Source organism: Chiloscyllium plagiosum, chromosome 1 (assembly GCF_004010195.1).
Source record: "Chiloscyllium plagiosum isolate BGI_BamShark_2017 chromosome 1, ASM401019v2, whole genome shotgun sequence".
NCBI lineage: Eukaryota > Metazoa > Chordata > Chondrichthyes > Orectolobiformes > Hemiscylliidae > Chiloscyllium > Chiloscyllium plagiosum.
Window position 1 is genome coordinate 44372674 of NC_057710.1, and position 12659 is coordinate 44385332.

Sequence of the window (12659 nt, forward strand, 5' to 3'; positions counted from 1 at the left end):
GTGTTGGACTGGGGTGTACAAAGTTAAAAATCACACAACACCAGGTTACAGTCCAACCGGTTTAATTGGAAGCACACTAGCTTTCGGAGCGACGTTCCTTCATCAGGTGATTGTGGAGGGCTCGATCGTAACACAGAATTTATAGCAAACGTTTGCAGTGTGATGTAACTGAAATTATACATTGAAGAATTGGTTGTCTGTTAAGCCTTTCATCTGTTAGAATACAGTGATAGTTTCACTTCTTTCATGAAAGATCTGTATTCTAACAGATGAAAGGCTTAACAGACAATCAATTCTTCAATGTATAATTTCAGTTACATCACACTGCAAATATTTGCTATAAATTCTGTTACGATCGAGCCCTCCACAATCACCTGATGAAGGAGCGTCGCTCCGAAAGCTCGTGTGCTTCCAATTAAACCTGTTGGACTATAACCTGGTGTTGTGAGATTTTTAACTTTGTACACCCCAGTCCAAGACCGGCATCTCTGAATCATGAATACTTGTCCACGTAGTCACAAGTTAGGATGTGAATAGTTGCCTAGATCAGTGAAGCTCCAACAATATTCAAGATGCACAACATCACCCAGGACAAAGCACTCCCTTAATCAGTACTGCATCCATCACCTTGCGCAATCTCTCTTCACCATTTTTACAATCTACATGGTCAAAAATAGCAACTCACCAAGGTCCTTCAACCTGTTACTTAACCTGGTAACACTATCATCGAGAAAAGGGCATCATTCACATAAGAACACCATCAGCTCCAAATTCCTTTCCAAGGCATGCACCATCCTGAACAGAAACTATGGGCTGAATCTTACTTTTATTAGCTGAAAGTGAATTTGTCTTTTTTTTTGTGGGGGGGTGCGGTGTTGGTTTTCACAGTGAGGCTTCTCACCACATCTACCCACTCTGCACCTATAGGGTCCCTCCTGTCTGATTTTATCCCCTTCTTGCCATGTGACATTCCCAGATTTATTACATATCTGCCAAAAGACATACATACTCTGCACCTGCATTATTTTTGCAGACTGTTGTGGACCCAGAAAGATATTTACAATCCAGCATGGGCCCTCATTGCCAACATGATGGCACAGTAGTCACAAAGCTAAGCTGTGCATAGACAGCAACGCTAACACTTCCTCGCATTTACAACCCCATTCTCTCATCCTAGTCACTCTTTCATCACCAGGCCACACAGTTTACCTGTCCATAGCTATATTCCATTTAAACACCCGCACTAAATCACTGTTACTCTGTCGCCTAATGCCCACTGGACACCCATTCTCCTCGATATCCAGTTAAGCAAGTCCAAACAGGAGCTTTTATTCACACCAGCAAAAGAGAACACAAGGGAAATGAAGTCTGTCCCACGAGGCAAAACAAATGCTGCCATCTTGACCTTGACAGTCCACAGTGATCTTTTGCACCAGTTCACATCCACTGGAACCAGGTACCAGTCAGGTTCTGTCTGCCTTGTAGTGCCCAACGCATCAGAGTTCTGTCAGTCACAAGAAGAGCTTCCTCTAGCTGGTTGGCCACCTCCTCCTCCTCCTCTGATGTGTGTCACCTTTCCCCCAGTTCCTCAACGTCTGTCAGCCCAGCACTATGTCAGGACTGTACTGGAGGACCCCTCAGTCTGATCCATGCTGTGTAACCACAACACCTGTTGTGCTTGTGGTTCACTAGCACCATAAATAAAGCACGAGGTAGGTGAAGGGTAACACTGAACAGGTTTAAGGTGAGAAGGGAAAGAAATGTTAGGGGGCCTAAAAATCACTCCAAGTGAGTATGTAGCTACGCTGTTTCAGATTTTTAAAATCACAACAGATATTTCTTTTAAGGCTCTTTAATTAAACCAGTTTCCCCACCATTTTTCCAAGCTTTCTCCCAAAATATCCTGTACCTTTATATATTTCGGTTTGCTATCTTGCAGCCATGTCTCTCTAACAGCCATCATACCATTCATTCTTATTTCTATTCGAGCCGTCAATAACCTGTTTTGATATGTATTGTGCATTAAGATACAAAACTTAGTTTCACCATTTTACTATTTTTGCAATCTCTAGCCTTTTTAGCACCTGCACTCCAAACTTCAATATGTGCTGTCTCTTCCTTGCATGCTGATTATCAATACTCTTGATCTAATTATCACTACCTTTCTCTCATGCCTTACCTCCCTGATTTGATCCGCAGACTAGATGTAGTTTAAAGCCTCCCCTATCACTAACTGCACAAAGCACCAGGTCATTAATTCCAGCAGAGTTTATATGAAGACTATTGGAACAGCACAGCTCCCATCATCCCCAGCATTGCAGCCAGTACTCCCTAAATCAAAACACATTTCTCCCTCGAGTCATATGGTCATGTCTCCAATTTTATTTATGCCTCTCTCAATTTTTCATGGTTTAATTTGTTTCAATTTACATCCTAGCTATTCAAACTCCTGATGTTCTCATTAACAGACTGTTGAATTGCATTGTGATGCTGCAGCCAAGAACACTGGGATCCGGTACAGGGCTTAAATTTGGACCTCTGACCCAGAAGTGAGGCCTGAAGGGGTGGGGTGAGGAGGACACCAGTGGCCCAGAGTGCATGCATGGCAGCAGCCAGAGATCAGACCATGGAGAAGCCCCCTGCGCTGGCCTACTGCTGACAACCCTTGAGGACAGATTGTGATGTGTAGTCCTTTCAACTTTCCTTCCTGTTTTTTCTGACCTATGGTTATATTTGGTATAGCTGTAATTTATGTTGAAAAGTGTGGTGCTGGAAAAGCGCAGCAGGCCAGGCAGCATCGCAGGAGCAGGAGAATCGACGTTTCGGGCATAAGCCCTTCTTCAGGAATAGCTGTAATTTATGTTTTTCTTTATTTCTCTACTCTGTAACTAAGAATTGTACCTAGGTACTCTGTACCCGGTGTGGTGGTGATATTGTTAATTACAGTGTAACAATCTACCATTGTACCTAAGATAGCACTAAGTGGCAACTTATCAACTTTTCATATTACTCATTTGAGTACATGTGACAATAAAGCTAATTCAATTCAAAGGCAGGGAGTTTAACTGCATCAAAGGACCTTTTCATATTCTGAAAGTGATTGCACAGAGTCGACAGCAGAGAAGAGTCAATGTTGCCAAGAATGCAGAAATTTAGCTAGGAGAATCTAAGCTATCATCCAACTTCAGTGAGTAATGGGTAACTGTTGGCCTTTATTTCAAAAGAGATTATAAAAGTAAGGAGGTCTTGCTAAAACTATAAAGCACTACTCAGACCACACCCAAAAGGCAAGAAAGTGGATTGAGGATTACCTGATCAGCCATGACCTCACTGAATGGCTGAGCAGACTCAATGGACTGATGGCCTACTCCCAGTCTTCAATCATGGTTTTATTAAGAAAGATTCAACAGGAAGACCTTGCTTTCTTTGGGACAGAGGTTTCAGTTGAAATTCTGGCATTATGAGGGGCCTAGATAGAGTGGATCTAGTTCCCTTTGTGAAGTCAATAATCAATTACCTTACATTTAAGTAATTGGTCGAAGAATCAATGGAGAGTTGAGAGTTGGGTGGCACGGTGGCACAGTGGTTAGCACTGCTGCCTCACAGCGCCGGAGACCCGGGTTCAATTCCCACCTCAGGCGACTGACTGTGTGGAGTTTGTACGTTCTCCCAGTGTCTGCGTGGGTTTCCTCCGGGTGCTCCGGTTTCCTCCCACAGTCCAAAGATGTGCAGGTCAGGAGAATTGGCCATGCTAAATTGCCCGTAGTGTTAGGTAAGTGGTAAATGTAGGGGTATGGGTGGGTTGCGCTTCGGCGGGTCGGTGTGGACTTGTTGGGCTGAAGGGCCTGTTTCCACACTGTAATGTAATCTAATCTAAATGTTTACAGCCAATGGCAAGTTGGGGTAGTGAAATTCATTGTCCAAAAGGATGGTACAGAACAGAAAGCTCCTTGCTTTTTTTTAAAAAAAAGTACTGATTTTGCACTTGAATTACTGTAATTTGCAGAGCTACAAGCCTAGAGCTGGAGAGTGGGCTCTGACTGAATAGACTGTTTTCAGCCAACACCGACACATTGGGCTGAATGGCGACCTTAATTTTTTTTAAAAATGAACTCTATGACTTCAACAAAAATCACAAACACCATTTCTTGTATCAAGCTGTTTAACACCCCTCCTAATTCTTGCTTTCTTAGATCAGTATCTATTTTTCACAGGCCATCTGTTTGTTTTCAACATTAAAAGTGATTAAGTGAACAGAAGTTGTGATTTTCTAGTCTTAGCCAAGCATCATGATCACGTAACACCTCTCTTTCTCCTCAGCTAACGAAGGAGATTAAGCTGCTATCTAAAGGTGATTACTATACAATTCCACACAGAAAAGCACTGGGATAATGATGTAAAAGAAAACAAAAAGACCAGGAAAACACTTTTCACATGAATTAATGATTATCCAGAATTTAACAGAGAGTACCTGTTATTAGCAGCCTTGCATATCAACGTAATATCTGTTCCGATTCTTCCATAGAGAACATCTAAGACAGAACAAAAATTATAATTTTAGATACTCTTCACCCTGGTTGTTCTTCTATCAAACTAGTGTCAGAACCACATTAGCTATTGCAGTTTAGTTATTTTGAGCAAGTTTGGCTTCTTCATTCACCACAAACATCACACTCTCATCACTAAAAAATGTTAATTGTTCCAGGATCAACCTGAAATGCAAAGGGAATATCCCAGACTATTTTCTCTACTGAAATCGGTCTCTTAAAACCCCCCCCCCCCACACTCTCTCTCCTCAATCTTCATCTCCAAAAAAGTGCTCATTAGGCATGATTTTTCCCACGTTCTCACATTCTATCCTCTGCAAAATGGAAGTGTCTAAAATTCTGACGCCCATGCATCAACAAACACCAAACTCCAATCACCACCAGTGATCTGGTGATTTGCCCATCACCCCATGAGCTCAATGATGTATGTTGGTTCTTGATTAAGACAGACCTCCATTTTAAAATTCTTATTCTGGCTTTCAAATATTTCCATGGCCTTGCTAATCTCTTCTGACCCCCACAATTCTTCAAGGTAATTGCCCTCTCCAATTCTGAACTTTTCAAAATCACTGAATTTACTGCTCAAATGTTGATAGCTGTGCTTTCCCTTTTCAGGAGCCTGAGGTGTGGAGCCTCTCTTAAGCTGCTCTCCCTTGCTTTCCTTCTTTAAAACCTCTCTTGTTGACTCAGTCTTTGATCATCTGTCCTCAATTGTTATGGCTTGTTCTATAATGCCTGTGAAGCAGCTTGGGATGCTTTATTACATTAAAGGCACTATGTAAACACATTTAACACTTGCTGTTGTAAAGATACATTAAAATCTAGTGCAGCAAACTGAATCTTTTAGCATTATTTTCCTTAACATGCACTCTGCTCAAAGCTAATGTTGCAGATAATTTGACAAATGCTAGCTTACTTCAATAATACTGTGTTTATTCAAAGTATCAATGCATTTACCAGAGAGTGTCAACTTTTGATAAACAGCGTTGAATAAAATGCGTTAAAGTGAACATTTGATATAAACTTCTGCAAAAAAGCATTATAAAAAGGGGTCAGTTTTTGAAGAACATTTTTTTTTAAAAGTTTGCATTACTTCATCATGAACATAGTTGATGATCATGTTATGTCACAGACTATATTTTATACAAGTTAAGATTGATTGAACTCAAGTCAACTCATCCTCTTTTTACATTTAAAAAAAGTTTACTTTCAGCTTTTTTTCTGCAATGTGTATAGTGATGCTGACAGTGGACACAGATTTTAAACTTAGAGAGACAATGCAATAAGATTAACCAAGATAATTTGTCCAAAAGCCCTTAACTCATTCTATTTGAGGAAACATGTTGGAGTGGAAGCAATTCATTACTGTATTTTTATAATTGACAATCTTCTGTATCTTTAAGAGAGTGCATTCTTTTCACATTTCCACTGCTTTTTGTATGGATATTTCCAAATGTCTGCTAAGATTACCAAAGAATATCCACCTTCTCCCCACCTTATAGCTGAAACAAAGCTGCTAATGAAGTAGAAAAATGATCAAATAAACCATTATTCCCTAGCGCTGCACCCAAGCCTCTGAGAACTTGATAAAAACTGAAAGAATTGCAGATGCTGCAAATCAGGAACAAAAACTGAAGTTGCTGGAAAAGCTCACTAGATCTGGCAGCATCTGTGAAGAAAAATCAGAGTTAACATTTTGGGAGTAGTGACCCTTCCTCAGAAATGATGGTAGTTAGGAAAATGTCAGTTTTTATGCAGAAGGTAGGATTTGGGGAGGGGGGGGGGGCGAGAACAAAAAAAAAGAGGGTAGGAAGTAAATGAAAGGTGGGGATAGAGCCCAATGAAAGAGAAGAATAGTTGGGCAGACAAAGGATAACAATCTGCCTAGGAGGGTGAATAGCTGTCAATGGGGACTGTAGTGACGAACAATAGGTAACGTGTAATAGCAGACGATGTGATAACAAGGCCTGGTGTGTGGGATAGGGGGCTTGGACATGGGAGGGTTCAGGCTCTAAAATTATTGAACTCGATATGGAGGCTGGAGGGCTGCAGGGTCCCCAAGTGGAGAATGAGATATTGTTCTTCCAGTTTACGCTGAGCTTCGCTGGAACATTGCAGCAAACCTGAGACAGCGATGTTGGCCAGGGAACAGGGTAGTGTTTTAAAGTGTCAGCCATATGGCAGCTCAGGGTCTTTTTTGTGGGTAGAACATTGATGTTCTGCAAAGCAGTCACCCAGTCAACCCTTCATTTCCCCAGTGTAGAGTAGATCACATTGTGAGCAGTGAATACAGTAGACTAGATTGTGAGAAGTGCAGGTAACGTGCTGCTTCATCTGGAAAGTAAGTTTGGCCCTTGGAGATTGGGGTCAGAGGACATAAATGGGCAGATGTTACACCTTCAGCCCATGGGGCTGTGGGTGCGTGTTGGGAGTAAAAGGAAGCGTAGACCAGGGTGTCCCAGAGGGAATGGTCCCTGCAGAAGTTGAGCGGGGGGGGAATGTATTTCCTCTACAGGAATCATGCACTTCTGCCCTCACAGCCTCCCCTTCCCACAACAGTGATAAGGTTCACCTTGTCCTTATCTACTACTCCATCAGCATCCACATCCACAAGATCATCTGGCACCATTTCCGCCATCTCCAGAGAGATGCCACCACCAGACACATATTCCCCTTCCCTCCCCACCTCCTGCAGGGACCATTCCGTCCAGGACACCCTGGTCCATTCTTCCTTCACCCCCACAGCCCAATGGCACCTTCCTTTGCAACCGCTGAAGGAGTAACACCTGCTCACTTACCTCTTCCCTCCTCAGTATCCAAGGGCCCACACATACCTTTCAGGTAAAGCAGCACCTTACCTGCACTTCCCACAATCTAGTCTAGGCATTCGCTGCTCACAATGTTGTTTCCCCAGTGTGGAGGAGACCAAGTGTAACTTTACAGAACATCTTCACTCTGCCCTCCAAAATGACCCTGAGCTTCCAGGTGCCTGCCACTTTAATACACCATCCTGTACCCTGGCCAACATCTCTTGTCTCAGGTCTGCTGCAGTGTTCCAGCAAAACTCAGCGCAAGCTGGAAGAACACCTCATTTTCTACTTGGGGACCCTGCAGCCCTCTGGACTCAATATCAAGTTCAATAATTTTAGAGCCTGAACTCTCCTATGTCCTAGCCCCGTTTCCCATCACACAGCCTGCCATTACACACTACGTATTGTTAGTCACTTACACAGTCCCCATTAACAGATTTTCACCCTCCTAGGCAGATTATTATCGACTCCTTTGTCTGTCCATTGGGATCTATTCCCACCTTTCCTTTACTCCTTACCCTGTCTCCCCCCCCCCCCCCCAGCCTATCGCCCCCCAGCCTATCTTCTGCATAGGAACTAATATTTTCCTAAATACCATCAGTTCTGAGGATGAGTCACCAGACCCAAAATGTTAACGCTAATTTCTCTTCACAGATGCTGCCAGACTTGCTGAACTTTTCCAGTAACTTCTGTTTTTGTCTCTGAGAACTTGAGTTGCTTTACACTTTGAAGTCATTCAAAAGCATATTCTAATACCTCCCACCAAACCGAAGATCCAGCAAACCTACCAGTCCCTCCAAAAATTCCTACTCCAGCTGGAGTCAAAAGAATGGAGGCCAAAACGATTCCATGGCATAGGCAAGAGATAAAGGCGATCATCTGAAATGGGAACAAAACAAAGGACACAATAGATTATCTAAAAACATGGTCAAACATATTTAAAACCTAATCAATTCAAATTATGCCTTGATAAAAATACTTCTGACCTTCAGAAATTACATGGGTACACAAATTACTTTATACCACATATTAGCAGTTAGATGTTATCACATTATGTGAAGTACTGACCTTTTCTTTTTATTATCACAAATTGAGAGGTAAACACTAGTACAGCTGTACTCCTAAAAATGTCATGAAAGGGGAAAGAATTGTGTTTTACACTCCGATGTTAAGACTTCAGTTATCAATCAGGTGGAATAGGAAAAACAATTGGATGACTTATTTTGCCGGTATTTTTACACATTAGTCTTCCAAGTGTGGATTTTAAAGTTTCATCTTTATAAATTATACCTCATGGTAATAGAATACAGAGAGCATTGTAACCTCCATGAAGAACAGCAGTAAAAATCAACGATATCCTTTAAACAGTAAAGCATCCTGAAACACAGCACGCTATTACAACAAACTGAAAATGTTGGAGAAACTCAGCATGTCTGGCAGCATCTATGGAGATAGAAACTGAGTTAACATCAAGTGCTGTATCACTCTTCTTCAGAACTTAAAACATTGATGCTGTTTCTCTCTCAATAGATGCTGTCAGAGCTGCTGAAATTTTGTTTGTTTAAGATTCCCAGCATCTGCAATATTTTGCTTTTATTTGCATAACAAGTTATTCACCAGTCCTGAAGTTCCATTTACTTCAAAATTAGACTAAAGAATAGTATTGAGAACCATTATGCACCTTAACCCAAATGTAAAATAAGCAAACTCTCAAAGAGGATTAGTTTCAGCACAGATTAATTTTATCAAATTTGTTTTAGTTATAGGCCATAGTTTACTCGGCTCACTAGGAGAGACTAACACAATTTCTTTGCACGCATCACTACATTTCTACAGTTCCATGGAACAGCATCCCCATTGCTAAACGTTTTAAATGTGAAAGAAAAAACGTTAAGACTACAGCCTACTCGACATACACAATTTTAAGTGGTTTACCTCTAGCATATTCCAGTTCTGATAAAAAGTTGTTAACCTGAAAAGTTAAACCGGTTTCTCTCCACTAGTGTTACCTGATGAGTTTACAAACATTGTCTATTCTATTACAATTTTTAAAAATCTTAGATATGTATTCCATTGATATACAAATATTTTGTTTCTTCATTCACAGAATATGGGCACAGGTTCGGTGGCGAGGCTAGTGTTTATCACTAATCGCCCTCAGGTTGGTGGTGGTGAGCCACCTTCTTGAACAGTTGCAGTCCATATGCCATGAGGTAGACCCAGAAGCTGTTAGGAAGAGAGATGGAAGATATTAATCCAGCAATACTAAAAGAATACAGAGGATCCTCGATTATCTGAATATCAATTATCCGAATTTCGGATTATCTGAAAATGATCTCAAGGTCCCGATAAGAACATTACATCAAAGAGGTGTTATCAACACTGATCGTGCTTTTAGTTTACAATGATTAAAAGTAAATTTGACTTAAGTGAAATGCTGCCAAGAACAATCCCGGACATCGATGGGAGCCCAGGCACTGTCGCCAACCTCCCTCTCCACCCACACTTACCCTGGCATTCCACACAGGAGTGCCCCCTAAACCCCCCTTCCCCAGATAATCTCCCCAACATTACCCTGTACAGGGTAGAGTGGGAATTGTCAAAAAGGTGTGTGTGTGCCTGCGCACTTCACCCCCCCCCCCCCAAGGCAGCAGCAATCTTGCTGTTGTTGTCCAGTCTGGCGGCCATCTCCATTCTGGGGGGGGGGGGGGTATTATGAAGTGTGCTGCTGCCTAGTCTCCCGAATGGGGAGTAGACTTAGCAAGTGTTCACTGTCAACACTGCAGGTCCCTTTCACACAAGTGTATGTCTGCTCAGAAACAAACCCTGAGACAGAGAGGGAGCAAGGCAGGCAGAGCGAGGAAAAAGAGAAACTTCAGAAAACTCCCAGTCCCAGAGGAGAGGCATTGAACCAGTTAACCAAATAATCAATTATCCGAACAAAATACTGCCTGCCCATCTCGTTCGAATAATCGAGGTTCCTTTGTACATTTCCAAGTCAGGACTGTGTCAGGCTCGGAGGGGAACTTGAAAGTTTTCCCATGGATCTTCTGGCTTCATTCTTCAAAGTGGCACACATCGTGGCTTTGGAGATGATGTCAAAGAACACTTGGTGACTGGTTGCAGTGTGACCTGTAGATGGTACACACTGCTGCCCCGATTGGTGATGGAGAAAGTGAATCTTTCAGATTGTGGATAGTCTGTTGATCAGTGGCTGCTCTGTCCTAGATGATGTCAAGATTCTTGTGTTGTTGCAGCTGCACCCATCCAGGCAAGTAGCGAGTAACCTATTCCACATTACAGAAGAGAAAGTGCTGGAGGTCTTAAAAAAATATGAAGGTGAATAAATCTCCAGGACCTGATCAAAAGTATCCGAGAACATGGTGCCAAGTTAAGGAAAACATTGTAAGGCCCCTAGCAGAGATGTTTGTATCATCTATAGTCACAGGTGAGGTGCCAGAGAACTGAAGGGTGGCTAATGTTGTGTCTTTATTTCAGAATGGCTGTAAGCAGCAGCCTGGGAACTATAGACCTGCGAGTCTGATATCAGTGGTTGGTAAGTTGTTGAAGGAGATTCTGAGAGTTAGGATTTACATGTATTTAGAGAGGGAAAGCCTGATTAGGGATAGTCAGCATGGCTTTGTACGGGGAAGTTGTGTCCCACAAAGTTGATTGAGCTTTCTTGAGGACTTAACGAAAAGGATTGATGACCACAGAGCAGTAGACATTGTCTACAAGGACTTTAGTAAAGCCTGTGACAAGGTTGTGCATGTTAGACTGATTACACGAAAGTGAGGACTACAGATGCTGGAGATTATAGTTGTGAGTTTGATGCTGAAAAAGCACAACAGGTCAGGCAGCATCTGAGGAGCAGGAGAGTCAATGTTTCGGGCAAAAGCTCGTCATCAGGAATGAAGCTGTGAGCCGAGGGGGTGGCGAGATAAATGGAAATGGGATCAGGCTGGGGGAAGGTAGCTGAGAGTGTGATAGGTGGAATCCACATTGATGCCATGAGGCTGTCGGGTCTCAAGGTGGAAGATGAGGTATTCTTCCTGCAGGTGTCAGGTGGTTAGAGAGTGGCGTTGGAGGTGGCCCAGGACCTGCATTGTGAAATGAGAGGGAGGAGTTGAAGTGTTCGGCAATGGGGTGGTGGGGTTGATTGGTGCAGGTGTCCTAGAGAGGATCTCTGAAGCACTCTGCAAGTCGGCGTCCAGTCTCCCCAATGTAGAGGAGACCGTATCGGGAGCAACAGAAACAGTAAACGACACATGGTCATACAGGTGAAACTTTAATGGATGTGGAAGACTCCTTTGGGGCCTTGGATGGAGGTAAGGGGGAGGTGTGGGCACAGGTTTTGCAGTTAGATTACATGGGATTCAAGGAGAACTTACTAACTGGATATAACATTGGCTTGACTATAGGAGACAGAGGGTGATGGTGGTGGAGGGTTGTTTTGTGGACTACAGAACTATGACCAGCAGTGTTCCTTAGGGATTGGTACTGGATCCATTTTTGTTTGTCACTTATAAAAACAATTTAGATGAGAATTTAGGAGGCATGGTTAGTAAGTTTGTGGGTGACACCAAAAGTGGTGGTGTAGATAACCACCTTCACTGTTGACTAAGATTACAAAGGAATCTTGAGCAATTGAGCCAATGGGCTGAGGACTGGTAGACAGAGTTTAATTTGGATAAAGACGAGGGATTGCATTTTGGTAAAGTAAACAAGGGTAAGACTTATACCGTTAACGGTAGAGCCTTGAGTGGGAGTGTTGACGGACAGAGAGGTGCAAGTACATAGTTCTTGAAAATTGCATCACAGTTAGACAAGGTAGTCAAGAAAAGCATTTAGCATGCTTGCCTTCATTGCTCAGCCCAAGGAGTATTGGAGTTGGGATGTCATCTCGAGGTTTTGGAGTACTATGTACAGTTCTGTTTGCCCTCCTATAGGAAGGATGTTATTAAATTGGAAAGGGTTCAGAAAGGATTTACCAGGATGTTGATGGTGGTGGAGGGTTCAGACAGATACAGGATAGCCAAAAGGGACCTGAAGAAAGGGATTAGGAGAGCTAAGAGAGGGCATGAAAAATCTTTGGCGGATAGGATCAAGGATAACCCAAAGGCATTTTATGCGTATGTGAGAAACATGAGAATGATGAGAACGAGGGTAGGTCACGATCAAGGACAGTTGTGGGAGACTGTGTATTGAGTCGGAAGAGATAAGTGAGGTCTTGAATGAGTACTTTTCTTCAGTACTTACGAACGAAAGGGACTGTATTGTTGAAGAGGAGAGTGTGAAACAG

At 42.5% G+C, this 12659-nt stretch overlaps 1 protein-coding gene across 4 annotated transcripts in view; it reads right to left on the reverse strand.

Moving 5' to 3' along the window:
* The window catches only part of il11ra (interleukin 11 receptor, alpha), an 85245-nt gene that overhangs the window by 40139 nt on the left and 32447 nt on the right, over positions 1–12659 (reverse strand). For all 4 annotated transcript variants that reach the window (XM_043681816.1, XM_043681992.1, XM_043681737.1 and 1 more), the window contains 2 exons: positions 8146–8236; positions 4472–4532 (listed from right to left, as the gene is read on the reverse strand). In XM_043681816.1, coding sequence (XP_043537751.1) covers positions 4472–4532; positions 8146–8236 — 152 coding nt within the window. The remainder of the gene's footprint in view (positions 1–4471; positions 4533–8145; positions 8237–12659) is intronic.